This window comes from Dipteris shenzhenensis, chromosome 5 (genome assembly GCF_047967505.1).
Source record: "Dipteris shenzhenensis isolate YYH24624 ecotype China chromosome 5, Dip_SZ_1.0, whole genome shotgun sequence".
In the NCBI taxonomy this organism is placed as follows: domain Eukaryota; kingdom Viridiplantae; phylum Streptophyta; class Polypodiopsida; order Gleicheniales; family Dipteridaceae; genus Dipteris; species Dipteris shenzhenensis.
In genome coordinates, this window is record NC_141600.1 from 35,995,262 (window position 1) to 36,013,586 (window position 18,325).

Here is an 18,325-nt window from a genome sequence, read left to right on the forward strand (position 1 = left end):
TGGAAGAGCCAATACATTGGCGACGAAAGAAGTTGTTATGCTCTAGTCGAGATAGCATGACCTCGGAAAGATCGGTGGGCATTTTTTGATGACATGTGGCAGAGGGAACCATCTAGGGAGTTGTGGGTTTTATGGATAGGCATGAGACAAAGAAATTACATATTTAGAAGAAATGCGATCCACGAGAATAAGGCTGGGAGGAAATACGAGATGCCATCGCTTGTGATCAATGAAGCCAAGGACAGAGATAGAAATTAGGTTCGTTTCATTTTGGTATCAGAGCCCAAGGGAAGAGACCAAGGGAAGGAGTTCGTGAGCTGTGACGAAAGCTACGAACGGTGCATAGTTAGTGCTATCACTTGATCGGTGATAGCGGATAGCAGGCGTGGAAGAAGGAATGCGGCTGCTCGTGATGTGCGACGGATTGGAAGGGTTGCGGGGGATTTCGATGAGGTGTCGATGAACGGAGCAGGTTGACGGTATTCTCCAGGTGAACAATAGGCGTAGAGTGCAAGTTTGACGAGGGGGAAAATAGCGGAGCAGGTTGGCGTTGTGCTGCGACGGCATGGCGCATTGTTGACGGGCAGGCTTTGCGTGGATTTTGTGTGGTGGCATAAGTGTACTTGTGTCAACACGAGTTGGTGGTCCTCGATTTCAGTTTCCGGCACAATGGAAATCTAGAAGAAGTTCAGGGGCTTCTGGTCACTGTCAAGTGCGGACCGAATCGCTAAGTGTCTGCTTTTCCCTACCGAAACGGGTAGCATTCTGAAGGCGCATCCAGGTGTTGAGAGATGGAAGAAAGGTAGCGCCTGTGTGGAGTGGAGCGAGATGATAGCCTGCGTAGTGTAAAGGCGTCACGTCAGTCAATAGTTTACTTCAGGTGGGTCTACACCAGGCACGGGATTCTGGAAGAGGGGGTACGTCTGAGAAAGAGGAGCGTATGAACTCGGATTGCGTGGAGTTTCCAGGGAGCAGTTCTTTTTTTCTCTTTTATAAATTTTGAGTTTGCAATCGATTCGTTCTGTACAGTAGAGGCTGCCGTTTATTATCCCTGTATAACAAAAGGGGAATCTTGAAAAAAAAAAACTTACTCTCCCTTTTGAAACTATGGAGGCAGAAGGACAAGATTCTAGGGTGAATCCTAGTGAGTCTAGAGCACGGTCTACACAACAAATGTTCCATCACACAACACCTACTCTGGTAGGTAGAATTTTGGTATTAGAAGATGCTTTACAGCAAATCATGAACCAGCAGCTTCAAGTGAACGCTGGTCAGAATGAGATTAGGGAGATGGTACAAGCCTTATCGGCTAGGCCATCTAGAATTGATAAGGGCAAAGCTCCAGCAGAGCCAGAGCCCAGTATACACTCATCAGAGCGTGCGAAGGTTAAGGTGCCTATTATTGCCAACTATAGACCGGAGAAGTATGCTGGTTGGATGACCAAGCGCAGTTCTGATGTGATCGAGGTTTGGTTACACAAGTGGGAAGAAGCCTTCGCCATTTGTGAAATCAGATCTAATCTAAAGAAAATCCGTGAGGCCACTCACGTGTTAATTGAGGCAGCGGATAGATGGTGGATAAAGCAACAGAAAGATCAAGTTGCCCCTACCACCTGGGAAGGATTTAAAGCTGAATTTAAGAAACACTTTCTTCCACCTGACGAAGAGTCGCGAGCTTGGGATGCTTATAGAAACCTTCGTCAGAGGAATCTGTCGGTGGCAGAGTACACTGACAAGTTCAGGGAATGTGTTATGAAGATAACAGACCCTCTTCCTATGTCGGTTCAATTAAAAGACTATATCTATGGACTGAACGACAAGATTAAAATGGAAGTTCAGGCTAAATATGTGACTACATTAGATGAATCTATTGCAGTAGCCTTGAACTATGAGGATGCCAAAGGCAGATCTGGTGGATTTGTGCAGGCAGGGACTTAGTATGAGTACCCGAGAAAAGGGGGATCTCAGAGGAAATGGATTTCAAAGACAAGCGTCTCCCAGCCAAGTGGCCAAACCAAGCAGGTGAAGCCAGTTGAGGGACCAGCAAAAACAAGTACCACCGTTTGGGTGAAAAGGAAAATAACTCCAATGGCAGCCCGGGCTTGGTCAAAGTCCTCGTTGACCCCTGAACAAAAAGAGAAAGCTAGAAAAGAAGGATTGTGCTTCGGCTGCCTTCAGAAATCAGTGGAAAGATTGTCCACTGAATAAAGACCGTCACACCGCTAATATGATAATATCTGAATGCGACGCGGAAATGCAGGAGAGTCCCAATGCGGAACATATGCAGATGCAATTGGCGGGACCTTCTCAGAGGTTAGTACATGTGTTGTTAAGTGTGTCTGTTACTAAGTTAGTAAGCAGTGCACCTGATAACATCCTTTCAAAGCCCGCAGCAATGGGGTATACGGTTTTCGATGAGCCCGAGTTGATTAAAATGAAAGGGCAAGTAGTCAATCATGATGTGATTGCGTTGTTTGACTTAGCGTCAACACACAATGTAATCAACTCGAAGCTTATTAAGAGGCTCAAGTTGAAAACTAGTCCGTCTGACTATGCTTATACGGTCAGGATGGCGGACGGAAGTTCAACTGAAGTATGGGACCAAAGGGTTACTCAGTTGGAACTTCGAATTCAGGACTATGTTGAGAAGCTGGACTTTGAACTAACCAGACTTGTTCACGCAGATATAGCCCTAGGCATGGCTTGGTTTTGGAAAAATCCAGCCATTGATTGGAAAAAGCATATTTACCAGTTCAAGATGAATGGGGTAGAATATGTTTTGCGAGGTGAAAAGGATTTACCTCGAGGACCATTGATTTCAGCCATGGAAATTCGAAAGACTCCGAAAGAGTTTCTGTGTCTGTGTATAGCATCGGTAGAGTCGATTGATGATGCATCAACTAGCACTGAGGCTACCCAAGATGGAAAAATGGCCGAGTTGGCTAAAGAGATATCAGAGAAGTTCTCTGAATGTTTTAGGGATGAACTACCTTATGGGTTACCTTCAGAGCGGAAAGTTCAGCGTAAGATTGAATTGATCCCGGGGGCAGAACCTGTAAATAGACCTCCCTATAGAATGAGTTTTACTGAAGAGGCGGAGGTGCGTAGACAACTGGAAGAATACCTCAAGTTGGGGCAGATTCAACCAAGTTTCTCACCTTTTGCTTCGCCAGTGATATTAAAGAAGAAAAAGGATGATACGTTTCGCCTCTGTATAGATTACAGAGCATTGAATAATATCACTGTTAAGCACAGGTATCCGATGGCTCGGATTGATGATTTGCTAGATGCATTACATGGAGCCGTGATTTTCAGCAAGATAGATCTTAAGTGTGGCTACCACTAGATCCGGATTAGAGCCGAGGATGTGCATAAAATCGCTTTTAGAAACAGGTTTGGTCATTACGAGTTTTTGGTAATGTCCTTAGGACTTACCAATGCTCCAGCGACATTCGTCATGCTTATGAACGATTTACTACGTCCGTATATCGGAAAGTTTGTAGTACATTTTATTGACGATATTCTAGTGTTCAGTAAAAGTATTACTGAGCATCGTGAACACTTGAGAATAGTGTTCAGTACTTTGAGGAAAGCCAGTCTTTATGTAAATAAAAAGAAAACTATACTGTGTATGGTTAGGCTTGAATATTTAGGATTCATAATTACTCCATAGGGGGTAGAAATGGATCCGAAGAAAGTGGCTACGATACTAACTTGGCCAATCCCTCAGAGTCTGACCGCGTTGCGATCATTCTTGGGATTTGTCCAATTTTATAGAAGGCATATCAAAGGATATTCCGAAATAGTATCGCCATTGACTGATTTGACCTCAGATATTTCGAAATAGTATCGCCATTGACTGATCTGACCTCAGATAAAGTACCTTTTATTTGGGGACAGAATCAACAAGAAAGTTTTAACACCATAAAACAAGATGTGGTCACAGGACCGGTGTTAAAAATAGTTGATCCCCAGAAACCGTTGTTCCTAGAAACCGATGCAAGTGGCATTGCTGTAGGAGCAGTTCTCCTTCAACAGGGAAGGCGAGTAGCCTTTGAAAGCAAGAAGCTTTCTCCCTCTCAAAGGAATTGGCCAACTCATGAATTGGAGTTGTATGCTGTTATCCATGCTTTGAAAATATGGAGGCATTATTTGTATGGTTCAGAGTTTTATGTGGATGTGGATCATGATACTTTGAAACATTTTAGTAAACAGCCTGACTTGAGGGGCCGCCAAGCTAGGTGGGTAGAGCTCATGCAGGAGTTTAATTTAACAATTCGGTACCGAAGAGAAAAAGATAACAAGGTTGCTGATGCGTTGTCTCGCATTATGCACAACTTGAGTTTCACGGTATTAGAGAGTGCTCTAATGACCGAGATCAGAGAAACTCAAAAAGTGGATGAGTTTGTCCAGAGCTTATGGCCTAAGGCTCATGTGTTAAAACCCGAGGAAATTGAAAAGGATGACCTGGCATCCAGAAAAGGCCAAACTTATGCAAGATATACCATAAGGAATGGTATGCTGAAAAGAAATGGCAAAGTTGTAGTACCTGGTCAGAATGATCTCAGGCAGAGAGTCATTCGACAATGCCATGATAGCCGATGTGCAGGACACCCAGGAGTCGAGAAGACATATGATCTCGTGAAGCGAGATTTCTTTTGGCCAAAGATGAAAAAGCATATTCATGAATATGTGACACGGTGTTTCTCGTGTCAGGTAAGCAAGGCCGAGCGGGTGAAGCCACCCGGACTTTTACAGCCCTTGGAGATACCACTAAGTAAGTGGGAGAGCATTTCCATGGACTTTATTGTAGGGCTGCCTACGACACAAGGAGGATATGATTCTATCCTTGTGGTGGTTGATCGTCTAACCAAGATGGCTCACTTCATTCCGACTAGAGAGTTTGTTAGTGGCCCGCAAGTGGCGGATTTGTTTATTAGACATATATTTCGTCTGCATGGATTGCCTAGATCCATAGTGTCAGACAGAGATGTCAGATTTACCGGTCATTTTTGGACCGCGGTTTTTGAGACACTAAGGACTGAGTTGGGAATGAGTAGTGGGGATCATCCTGAGACGGATGGTCAGACGGAGAGAGTCAACCAAACTTTAGAGGATATGCTAAGGGCATATGTGTCATTGAGGCAACATACATGGGACAAGTGGTTGCCATTGTTGGAGTTTGCCTACAATGATAGAAAACATTCCTCTACAGGGTTCAATCCGTTTGAGCTGAACTATGGTTATAGACCAGCGAATCCAACTACAGTTGGAATACCTCAGAAAGTGCCTAGTGCCGCGAACTTTGTGGTTCAGATGCGGGAGATGCTAGCACTTGCGAGAGCTAATATCTGCCAGGCTATGGATAGAGCCAAGGTGTATGCGGATGAAAACCGGTCTATAAGAGTATTTAAGGAAGGAGAAAAAGTTTTTCTCAAAGTTCCTTCGCACTCGAAGTCGTTGACTTCAGGAGAGTGTGCTAAGTTATCACCTCGATACTGTGGGCCGTGGTTAATTCTAAAAAGAATAGGCAAGGTAGCCTATAAATTAGAATTACCATCGGGGTGTAAGGTGCACCCAGTGTTTCATGTTTCTCGTTTAAAGAAATTTTTGCATACTGGTGACTCACTAATCGAAGGTGTGGTTTTGTTTCAGGAGATAGAGGATAATGCGAGGCGCAAACCAACAAGAATCCTGGACCGAGGAACAATGCAAGTGCGCAATCGGAAGATCCCCACGGTGTTGGTTGCATGGCATGGTCTACCTCTATCGGAAGCTACCTGGGAATCCGTATACCAGTTACCGAGAGTGTTCACAGATTTCATCATCGAGGACGCTGATGCTTGAAGAGGGAAGGAATGTTATGCTCTAGTCGAGATAGCATGACCTCGGAAAGATCGGTGGGCATTTTCTCTTAGATGACCGACTTCTGTAATATTTAATGTGCGTAAATAAAATGGTCAAGAGAAGTAATTGCCAAGGTCCTAGGTGAGGGTGTAATGGCATTGACTAGGTGGTTTTGAGTACTAAGGCCTAGGTGCACCTAAATGTGTAATAATGCCAAGGGGCAAATGGTTTAATTGTGCCCCAAGAGAGGGGTAAATGGTGTACCAAGAAAAGGGCTAAAATGATGACATGTGGCAGAGGGAACCATCTAGGGAGTTGTGGGTTTTGTGGATAGGCATGAGACAAAGAAATTACGTATTTAGAAGAAATGCGATCCACGAGAATAAGGCTGGGAGGAAATACGAGATGCCATCGCCTGTGATTAATGAAACCAAGGACAGAGATAGAAATTAGGTTCGTTTCAAAAGTAGGCGCTTTTGGTGCTTTTCGGCAAGCCACTTAGGACAATCCTTCTTGCCATGTCGAGTGATGTGGTGGCAATGAAAGTAACGATGTTCTTGGTGGTACCGCTTCTGTTCATCGGGCTATGGATAGCCTCCCGTAATGCCCGCTTTAGCCTTCTCATTTGGAGTCATCTTGGGCTTGGACTCCTTCTGGCCAGAACCCTGGCGGTCTTTCTTTTGGTACTGGTTGTCCTTTTGATCCTTACCCGTTGTGTTGGTTGACTGCTATGAGGCTTTGGAATCCTTCTGGACTTGCTTGGGCTTTCTCTCTTTTAGCATCATTTCTTGATTTTGGGCGAGAGTCAGCGTCCCCTTGTAATCGGACGGGTCGAAGTTCTGGATGGGAAAAGAAATGTAAATGTTCAATCCTCAAATGAATTGCTTCATCTTATCGTTTTCAGACATGCTCAACTGTTACGCCAGTGTGATGACACTTGTTATTGTAAGACAACACAGGCCACCCATTTTAGGAGAGACCAGAAAACTCAATTCGTCTTAAAAGTTGGTGGGTCAGTATGCTTACTAGCCCAATATTGCCACCAAGTAACCGCCTCACTTGTCAGATGAGGGGCTCCTAGGTGGACTTTCTCTTGTTCATCTCCCCTCCCCCCAAATAAAGTACTTCATTAAGTATGAATAAAAACCGCAGAGCAAGCTCAAGTGCGGGAGTACGTCATGTCAAGCATGAGAAAAACAGCTCAAAATGAGCAAACAAAAATCTCGGGTAGCGGCTGAAAATGCCACCTCATCCCTGAAGGAGAGTCAGAGAAGAAAGGACAATCCTTCCAGACTCTGAGAAAAGCAACCCTCCTAGCAGTAGCAGTCGTGGAGGTTCCCTGTATGTTCGCCCAAATGGCCATCAAAGTTTATATTATCTGTCCATATATTGGCCATAGTCTGAGAAGGGTGAACCGGGGAGTCCTCCAAAGCCTCTGTACATTTGGCTCTCCAAATATGCCATGCTGTGATACTAGCCAGAATCTCCCAAGATGTGTCTACAAAAGCATGGGGAGGTCTAAATGGAGTAAACGGAACATCCCGGAGGGAGCATGACTCCACAAGATGTCGTCGAACAAAGAAAGCTGTGTCCGTGTCACGTCCCTCAAAGAAAGCCTGTGGACCAGTGAGTGACAACCAAGCAACTGATCCCCAAGTCATGAAGAAGGGTGCTGTATGAAAAGTGCAAAGTATCCTAGTAACATCCTTCCAAACTGTCCTTGCCTGAGTGCACTCCCAAAGGCAATGCTGCATTGACTCAACTATTGAGTGGCATCGAGGACATGTAGGGTCAGCCTCGAACCTGGATCTCCACAGGTTCACTGCAATCCCTCCATGAATAGTAAGCCAGATGAATAACATGATTTTCCTATTCCTAAGGGATTTCCAAAATCTCCTCTAAAAGTTTTTCTGCATCTCTGCAGAAATCTGAAAAGTATCCCAATGAGGAGCTCTAGAGGGCCTCCGGCCCCTACAGTTGAGCTGGAATCTCCTGGCATTTCTGACCGTATAACGAAAGAAGGGGATGCTCTTCTCTCGGTGTCCTGCAACTCTCCACTCCCATTTCCCTAGATCCCACTGCAAGGATCTAATAGGGGAACCTCCATACAGTCAAAGCCTCCAAGATCCAATAGCTAGAAGAATGGGGTCTGGATCAAGATACCACTGTGAGTCTCTACCCATCTCCATGTATCCTGCAATCCTGACAAGTTGAAAAGGAGCCTCCAAAAGAATGTCCTCTGAAGATCTGTGGAGTCTGCCTCTTGCATTAACCTGAAAGACAAGGGTTATCCTCATGTGCATCCCGCAAGGCTATAACCCGGAGAGGGATATCTGTCCTCGAAAAAGCCCCCAACCAGGTGGACTCAGAAATAGGCAAATGGTCTGTATCCATCCACTCCACTAGTAGGCAAATGGTCTGTATCCATCCACTCCACTGGTATCTCTTGTTCATCTTGAATTTGGGCTAACAAAAAATGAGGAACGAATTGATGAATAAACTGAAGAATAGTTGAGTGGTCACACGACCTTCGTACTTGACGAAATCTGGTGTGGACCGGGTAAGTGGTGTTACCTTTGTCGATGACAAAGCTGTGGTAGTGACTGCTGCCACGCTCAACACTAGCGTGCATAGTGGCTAACAATTGTTTGTGTTGGAGGAGCATTGCCTCCTAGTCTAGTTTTTGTTGCCTCTTTGTCTGGGCGAGCTTTGTGTGTCACAGTGCCTCATTTTTTCAAAATCTGTGGTTCCTCTTTCTTCCAGCGGCTTTTCTCCTTCTTCTTCAAAACTTTCTTTTGTCTCCAGAGAGGATTCTCCATCATCTCTTGAGCACAAGGCGGAAGCGTATCTTTTTGGTTGTCTTTCTCCTCTTCGTAGTCTTCAAATTTGACATCTTTCCCCGAGCCTTCCATGGCGCTTGGTTGTGTGTCCTTTCCGGATCTCAACACAACCATACACTCGCGGTAGTCAAGCTTGATACAGACTAAAGCTCTGACACCAATGTCACATGCAACGGTAATCTAATCGTGTAATAACAGCAAAACCTTCTTTGAACCTTTAGCGAGGAATTAACGTTTATGCACCATAGAGAGAGAAAGGAGATGAGGGTAGAGAGAGAATAGAGTCGGCAACCGATTGGGTCCCTGGACCCACTAAGGGCCCCCTACCCCAATCAGGGGAGAATTTGCTTTTTACTTGGAGAACTGAAAGATACAAATAACATTCTTCGAGAGAGCATGGAAACACGCTTCTGAAGAGTACACTGTGCACACGTAACGACCTGAGAGGCAACTCCAACCAATACCGAGACCTTGATGCTGTCCACACTGATGATGTAGGGTATTTCTGCAAGGGAAGGAAGAGGCTTGTGCTGTCCACCGGTATGTAGGATTACTGCGTGAGTGTGAGCACTGTTGCATCCGTACGCGTACGGTCCTTTTTTTTCGTACGGATTCCGTACGGTCGTACGTACGGATTTTCGTACGTGACTTTTGGGGGGGGGGGGTCGGGATGCATACCTTATATTATTGCTTGGCTCGTACAATGTCCTTGTGAAGGCTCCCGAATCCCAAGAAAGGCCGTACGTACTACAGTCTACGTCCAAATTGCAATCACCGACTCTCTGCGTGTACACCGACCTTGCTGCCTCAAGAGCCTATTTAGGCAGGCGTTTGCCCTCTATTTAGGCAGCCCTTTGCCCTCTTCTTCAGCACCTTGCTGCCCTCTATTTAGGCAGCCCTTTGCCCTCTTCTACTTGCTTTGGAGGTGAGTGGTCACTGTATAGTTGCAGCCCACAGCTTGCCTCTACGCTCTACCTGCTCCAAGCATCAAGGTAATTGCAATGGCTGCTCTTTTTTCCTGTTTTGTAGCAAGTGCTCTCTCTTTAGTTGATGCCATCTAACAGGGCAGCCTGCAAGGGCTTCAAGCCCTCTTTGGAAATTGTTCCTTTGCCCAATGCCTTATTTGCCCTCTTTTGCAAATTTGCAGCTTGCAAATCTGCAAATGGGAAGACAAAAAGGACCAGAATGGGAATTTGTAGGCCTTAAAGCCTTTGGGGAAGGGCCAATACACTTGTAAATGTAAATATTGCCCTCATTCATGGGATGGAGGACCGACCCGTATAAGGGCACATTTTCTTGGGCTCACAGGCTTGGGGGTTGACAAGTGTACCGCTCCTCCTGAAAATGTGAAAGATACTCGTCGAAGATTGCAGGCAAAGGCGGCCCTAAAAACTGTTGCAAAACAGCTTGTTGAAGATGTGGCTAATTTAGGAGATGCCTCAGTGAGTGGTACTGCAAGTGGAAATGCATCTGGCAGTGCATATGAGCCAAAGCAAAAGAAGTTGAAGATGTCAAAGGGAACCTTGGAAAAGGCATGGGAGTCACAAGCACGAAAGAATGCATACATTGCTCTTCGTCGTTTTTTCTTTGCAGAGGATATTCCTCATTGGAAGGTGAGGAGCCCTTATTTTTTGGAGATGGTTCGTGCCATTGGCCAAGTTGGGCCTACCATCAAGCCTCCATCCTACAATGTTTTGCGCACAACGGAGCTAACTAATGAAGCAGTATGCATAGATCAAGAGATGCTACAGTTTCGGGATAAGTGAAAAAAATATGGCTGCACCATAACTTGTGATGGTTAGTCTGACACGACGCCGGCCTATAATCAATATTATGGTCTCATGCATATTTGGTTCAGCCTTCTTGAAGTCCGTGGACACAAATGGCCAGTATAAGTCAGGGGAGTACATCTTTGGGATACTGAAAGATGCCATTCTTGATGTTGGGGCTGAAAATGTGGTGCAGGTGTGTATGGACAATGCATCTAACTGTGTGCGGGCAGGAGAATTGGTGGAGGAAGAGTGGCCTCACATTTTCTATACTAGATGCACATGCCATTGCCTTCACCTCTTGTTTGAGGACATTGGAAAGCTTGCATGGGTGAAGCCAGTGTTGGTACATGCTAACATGATTGGGACATTTGTTACCCGGAAACACACCGTGTTAGCAATGTATAGAAAATTCAGCAAGAAGGAATTGGTGAAGCCAGCACAAACACGGTTTGCTTACATGTTTATCATGCTAGCAAACTTGTTGGATGAGAGGGTAATAGGTATACAATGGATTGCGCCGCATGGTTGTCAGTGATGAGTATTGCAAGAAGAAGGTGTCACGCACTGTGAAAGCACAACATGTGTCTTCTATTATATTGGGTGCTTCATTTTGGCAAGATGCAAGACTCATTGTGAAGCTTTGTGCACCTATTTTGAAGATCCTTCGCCTGGCTGATAGGGAAGGGGCTACCATGGGACTTGTATATGAACTCACTGATCGGATGGTCGAGAAGATGGCAACTATTGATGGGATTGAATACTCAAAGTTGGCTGATGTTAGAGCCTTGTGTATTGATAGGTGGAATATGATGCATTCTCCATTGCATGCGGCAGCGTTTGTTCTCCATCCTATTTGGAGAGGGAAAAATCCAGATAGTGACAAGGAGGTGCACGATGGGTGGATGGATGCCATAGAGCGGTACACCAAGTATGATGTTGACAGCCAAGGCACCTTATGTGATGAGTTGGATATTTACAAATCCATGTCAGGCACATTTGCTCGTGCGATTGCAAAGGATGAAAAGAGAATGCACCAAGGGGTGAAATGGTGGGAGACATTTGGGGCTCACACACCAAATTTGCAGCGGTTAGCTCTTCGAGTGCTCTCGCAAGGCACATGTGCTTATCCTTGTGAGAGGAATTGGAACACATTCTCTCTTATCCATACTAAAAGAAGGAATAGGCTGCTTCCAAAGAATACCGAGAAATTAGTATACATCCATACTAATTTGCGTCTCATTTCCAAAATCAAGAAAAGGGGATTTGAGAAGATAGAAGTGACCCTAGAAATGGTCAACAAGGAGAAGGATGATGATAGGCTGCTAGCGAGGCAAGCAGATAGAGGGGGAAGACATTGCAGCCCCTATTGTTACAGTTACAGGAACGATGGATGTTGCTGCAGCTTCAAGCAGCTCTAGTCTTTTGGTGTTCCATGGCGAGGCAGATGAGGATGATAGTGATGTGGAGGAGGAGGAGGATGAGGAGGGTGCAGGCATTGATGCAGATGATGATGAGGATGAGGATGAGCAAGAGGATGAGAATGAAGATGTAGCTTGAGGCTTGAGCCTCATTGGTTGTGAATTGTCATGCATGCTTTATTTCCGGGCTGTGGCACACTGGCAGCCTTTTCTTTATGATGATCTATGATTCCATCATTTGACAGTGGACACTATGTATGAATCATGATGTATAAAATCTAGAATTCAGATGACTACGGTCTCTGGAGGTTGGAGTCTTTCATGAATGATGAATCACGATTCACGACTCATGACTCATGAGTGATGACTTTAAAATTAATACAAGTTTCAAGTTTCAGTTTAATACCTTTATGTCAATTTAATGTGTACAATGATCAATGATCAATCTATATTTTTCTGAAATTTTTTGGGTAAAACTAGGGTCACGTATGTTTCAGCCCCAAGGGCTGAACCATACTCCAATCATACTTCGGTACTCGTATGACGTATGCGTATGGTTACGTATGGAAAAAACTACGAGTGTGAGAGTGAACGCTAGGAGTAATAGATTCTGAAGAGCCTGAGATAAGTCTGAGATATAGAGCTGAGAAGTGAGCTGTGCAAAACTGTAAAAGAGAACTGGAAAGAGCTGTGGAAACAGTACCCAAACCTTACTCCGTTTGCTGGTCCAACACCCTTCTAAAGGGCTGCATGTACTTCTCCCATAGATGGCTGAACTGATGGCCAAGGGACTGAGGCTGATCAGGGTCAGAATAGGAGGCACAGAGGCTGCTGAAGATTGGCTGAAGGAGTGCTGAAGTCTGGAGGGCTACTGAGTGAGGAATGAGGGCAGCCAATGGCCCTTTTTATAGGGCTGGCTGGGCCAACCAGCAAGCTGTAAACAGCCAATGATTTACAGGCTGGTTGGCTTGGTTTCCAGCCTATAAATAGCCCCTCTTGGCTCAACCCCTGTTGGCTCAATTGCCAGGGGACTTTTTCGGCAGCCTTTGCAGGCTGCATTTCTTGCTTTCCCTGGGTCTTCTTGGTCAGCCTTTGGGGGCCCCTCTGGGGCTCCTAACCTAGGTTATGACCTAGACCTAACTAAACCCTAAGATGGAAACACTAAGCTATTGTTCTCCAATCGGTACTAGTGAACAAGAACTGATCTTCTGACTTGACCTAAGGCTGAGAGATTGACCTACGTAGCTTGTGCCTAACTGTCTGTGGACAAGGGCTTACAAAGGGGTCACAACAAACGACAAAATCTCCTATTAGGGAACTATAATGCACTTGTCGATGTAGCCAGTGTCACCTTGAACCCAAGTGCAGGAGTGCATGTGACATCAGCCAAGTTGACCATTTTCCCATCTTGGGAAGCCTTAGTACTAGTCAATGCATCCTCGATCAACTCTACCTCGCAGACTGTATTGCACATAGTTCATCTTAAACTGATAAATGTGTTTCTTCTAATCAATGGATGGATTCTTCTTCGAATGCCATGCTATTCCTAGGGCTATATATGCATGAATAATCCCGGTCCAGCTTCTCCACATTGTTGGAAATGTCACCTCCCCATTTGTAAACCCCCATATGAGGAGAGCAAGGGGGAGGTGTACTTGGGGCTGATGTGGCTGCCACATGGGCAGCACAGTGGCTACCAAGAGACAGCATACATGCAAGAAAAGAAATAGACATGGGGCTGCGACACGGATAGCACATGGGCTGCCATGTGGGCAGCACAGTGGAGAGCTTACCTAGCAAAACAAGAGCTCCTTGGAGGCCTAGAGATGTATGGATCTGCCACACAGGCACCTGTAGTAGTATGGCGGGGTATTGGGCAGATTTGCAGCCTAGATCAAGGCTTGTGGATCACGAGACCTTGCCTCGTGTACGGATTGACTACGCCAATGTACGGCCCAATACGGGGGGCTGCAAGGTATTGTACAGAGCATGAGCAGGCGTTCCAAGGCTAGAACAGGTTTTGGATAGAGGCGGAACAGCAAGGCTGAAAAGGCGACTATTTGGAAAATCTTATGGGCCAGGAATAGGGCCTGGAAGAGGGTGGGACATGGGCAGGACAGCCTGGGTCAGTGGCTGCTTGCCACTTCGCCAGGCGGGGCCAGCAAAGGTGGTAGGTTGGTTATCTAGGGATGCTGGGTCGGTCCACATAGGCCCCTAGTCGGCCGTGGGCTACTAGCCCTTATAAATAGGGAGCCTTTAGGGCTCATATCACATCCACTAGAGCAGCATTTGAGGAGCAGACTGGAGCATCACAACAGTAAGCCAGTAGACCAAGAGGAGTTGAGTACTACAGACATAGCTCAAGAAGGGACTGCACACCTAAGCTGAACATTCAAGGCAGCAAAGTGCAAGGATCAAGGCAGAGTGACTAAAGTGTACAGAGCTCTACGAGGAGCACATAGGCTTAGGGATCTAGGAGTGGCACGGAGGTAGGAGGACAACACCTTTTGGTAAGGACAGAGGACCAGGATTTTGGTGGGACTCTGGACTCCTTTTTGTATTCTGTCCATTGGACGGAAATATATCTTTGTTGGCTCTATATCTTTCTTGGAGCACTGTCTATTTATTGGCTTGCACATATGTAGTACACAAAGAAGTTTTGGATTCCATAGTCAAACACTTCTGTGTGAATTATGGGCTATTTATCAGTATTCCGCTATGGGTACCATCTGTTGTTATTTCTAACTTGGTATCAGAGCCATAAATGGAAGTTCACAAGCAGTGGAGCTTCCTAAAGAGAGACCTTGATTCAAAGCTTGGGGGAATCCACTTCGATGTCTGAAGGATAGTATCTTTTTGAGGGAGGCTCAGGTTTAGACAGGTGTACGACTTCCAAACTCTATCTCTACTCAGTTCATTGTCGTGGCCTAGAGATATGCTATTCCTAATTTTGGGGACACAGGCGAGTAGGATGGGACTAATTACCCATTATGGAAGATGAAAGTCCTGACCCATTTAGTGTTGAGGGAGTCATGGGAGATTGCGACGGGTAGAGAGTTAATGTTGAACCCATTGTGACTCCAATTAGCCACAACAACTGCACTAGTAGTGATTGTGCCAGCGTGGTAGATGTGGTATTTTCTCACATACAGATAGTGGATACTTCTTTTGAGGCATGGATCCCTTTGAGAGACATGTATGAATTGACCAATAAAGCGAGGATTCTTGATCTCGAGACGGAGCTCTATGGCATGAGCATGGATAGGGGGATTCAGTACATGATCACATCACTAAGATGAAGGTGGTGAGGGATCAACTGACAAGAATTGGTCAAAGAACGAATTCGACCAAGTTGGCTAGGCTATTGCTTGGCATGCTTCCGAGGAGCTACAACAGCTTCGTGACTACGAGGATTGTAGGGCAGAGGGCGACGCCAGTTACATTTGAGGAGTTGATACCATTACTTTTACAGCAAGAGGCTTGGGAGAAGAAATACAGCGGATTCGAAGTCAAAGCTCTTATAGCTCAGGATAGAAGCAAAGGCAAGAGAAAGGGTAAGCCTAGCAAAGATAAGCCCAAGAAAGACAAGTTTGATGATGGAGGGGACTCTTTAGATGAAGAAAACAAGAAGAAGAGGAAGTAGAAGAAAAAGTGCTTCTATTGTGATAAGCCAGGTCATTTTGCGAAGGATTGCAGAAAGAAGGTAGATCAGAAGAAGAAGGGGGCTAGTTTAGATGTACAGCTAATGTGGTGGTCACAAAAGAGCTTTTCTTGGTGACATGTCCAAGTGTTGCCGAGGTAAAGTATGTAGAACTCGGTGTTATGGTGAGGATGTCTGACATTGAGATGTGGTCAAATGAGGAGTCAAAAACCTTGTGAAGGTGAAGGACAACATTGAGTGCTTGGAGCCATCTAGGTGCTTGGCTGGTATTGTTGACATAGAGAAGGATTCTTCGATAGGGCCTAAGGGGATTTGATTTCTCGAGTATGTTATTTTGTTGCAGACCTTGCCAGATGGAGGATGGGTTGAAACAGATTTTGAGAGCATGGTGCCTGGAAGACTCCGGGCTGTTCATCCATCATGAGGGGGATAGTTGGAGGACTGTGGTACGTGGATTGCTCGACTTCGAATGCGGGAACATGATTGGTGCCATCTGGTGCTAACAAAGATGGATCTGTGTACCAAGGTGGCTTGCTTGTGCAGGACATTACCTATTGGAGCAGGAGCCACTAGATGAAAAGCTAGGAAGTGACATCGACACCGCAATGTTCCAGAAGGCTACAGCATGGGAGCTACTGGAGCCTCTTCATCGATGAGTTGGGATCGGGCCAAGATGTGTCGGTGAGGGGGTCTGTTGGAAAAGTCACCTCCCCAACAGTAAGCCCCCATATGAGGAGAGCATGGGCGAGGTGTACTTGGGGTTGATGTGGTTGCCACATGCACAACACTGTGGCCGCCATGTGGGCAGCATGCAAGCAAGAAAAAGAATAGACATGGCCATGTGAGCAGCACAAAGGAGAGCTTACTTGGTAGAACAAGAGCCCCTTGGAGAGCCCCTTGGAGGCCTGGAGATGTACAGATCTGCCACGCAGGCACCTGTAGCAGTATGGCGGGGTGTTGGGCAGATTTGGGAGCCGTAATAGGGCGTGGAACAGGTCAGGGCATGGGCAGGACGGGCCTGGTCTAGTGGCTGCTTGCCATGTGGCCAGGCAGGGCCTGCAAAGGGCTGCCCCCCAGTCGGATTTACAGACTGGTTAGGTCAGTTATCTAGGGCTGCTGGGTCGGTCCACACAGGCCCCTAGTCAGCCAATATGGGGGGCTACCAGCCCCTATAAATAGGGAGCCTTCAGGGCTCATATCACATCCACTAGAGCAGCATTTGAGGAGCAGACTGGAGCAGCACAGCAGCAGGGTTGGGTCTACATCCAGGAAGACATTGCTCAGGAAGGGGCTGCACACCTAGGCTGATATTCAGGGCATCAAGGCACGGTGACTAAAGTCTATAGAAGCTCTACGAGGAGCACTCAGGCTTAGGGATCTGGGAGCGTCACTGAGGTAGTGGGACAACACCTTTTGGTAAGGACAGAGGACCACGATTTGGTGGGACTCTGGGCTCCTTTTTGTATATTGTCCATTGGACGGAAATATATATTTTCTTGGTTCTATATCTCTCTTGGAGCACTATCTGCTTACTGGCTTGCACATCTATCAGTCTTCTGCTGCGGATACCTCTGTTGTCATTTCCAACATGCATACGAAGCTCGAATTGGGTAACCCTTGGTCCCGTACTTGAGTGGAACTTCCATTTGCCAATCTGACTGTACACGTGCAGTCAGATGGGCTGGTTTTCAGTTTCAGCCTCTACACAAGCTTGGAGTTAATTGCATCGTGTCTTGACTACTTATCCTTTCATCTTAACTAGGGTAGGCGGTGTGGTACCCGAATGGGAAACAGCTACCGAACGCTCTGTTGAACACTTTTGTACTAGTAGTCGAACACTTTTGTACTAGGAGATGAATCTTAGTCAAATTCGTTGACAAAATTAACATGGCATACGAAAACAAGAGGCAGCTTTCTTATGCACAATGAATGAGAACACAACTTAGTGAACCCAATGCAAGACAATGTATATAAATTATTTTCACAATTTGAAAATGAAAACATCGTACATTTATTAGTGCAAGTTGTTCATGTACTAGTGCATGGGTGCTCATTGTTCATCATCTAGGCAGCCATATAAAACCATTCTTACGGGTAACCACACGGTTGGACATGTGTCAAACATAATTGGATCTTTTAAGACAAACGTGGACAATATGGTTATCAAGTCAAATTGTCCATTTACTTCATTAATTTTTTTCTAATGAGGTTTTAGTTTTGGGTGTTCGTCTACCCCACCGCCTACCTTAACTCGTATCATTAGAGGATGTATACCCCATTGCTACATGCTTAGATTAAATGTTATCAGGTGCACAATTCACAAGGCTAGTAATAGATACACACAATAACATAGGTAGTGAGCTTTGAGAATATTTCGCTAGCTGCCGCTGCATCTAGTCAGCTCTGGGACTCTCTTGCATTTCCATGTCGCATTGTGAGACTACCATCCCAGCCATCAGACGTTCCTTATTATGTGGACAATCCATTCACTGATGAGGTTGAAGGCAGCAAAGCATAGGCCTTCTCTCCTCGCCTTTTCTTTTTGTTCAGGGGTAAAAGAGGATTTCAACCAAGCCCGTGTTGCCATTGGAGCTACTTTACTTTTCACTCCAACAGTGGTACTTGTATTTGAACGACCCCTAGTTGGCTTGGCTTGCTTGGCTTGGCCACTAGGCTGTGGGGCACTTGACTTTCTAATCCACCTCTTTTGAAAACCACTTTTCTTCGGGTACTCATACTAAGCCCTAGCCTAGATAAACCCACTTTGCTTTCTTGTAGCATCTTCTA

The 18,325-nt window shown here is 45.7% G+C and overlaps 2 protein-coding genes across 3 annotated transcripts in view; both read left to right on the top strand.

Moving 5' to 3' along the window:
• The window catches only part of LOC147901957 (oxidoreductase, zinc-binding dehydrogenase family protein), an 85,612-nt gene that overhangs the window by 59,569 nt on the left and 7,718 nt on the right, over positions 1–18,325 (top strand). The window lies entirely within an intron of this gene.
• Positions 10,521–12,016, top strand: LOC147901958 (uncharacterized). The gene is given in 3 exon segments (XM_087375125.1): positions 10,521–10,952; positions 10,954–11,851; positions 11,904–12,016. Coding segments are annotated over 3 exon segments (1,443 nt in total).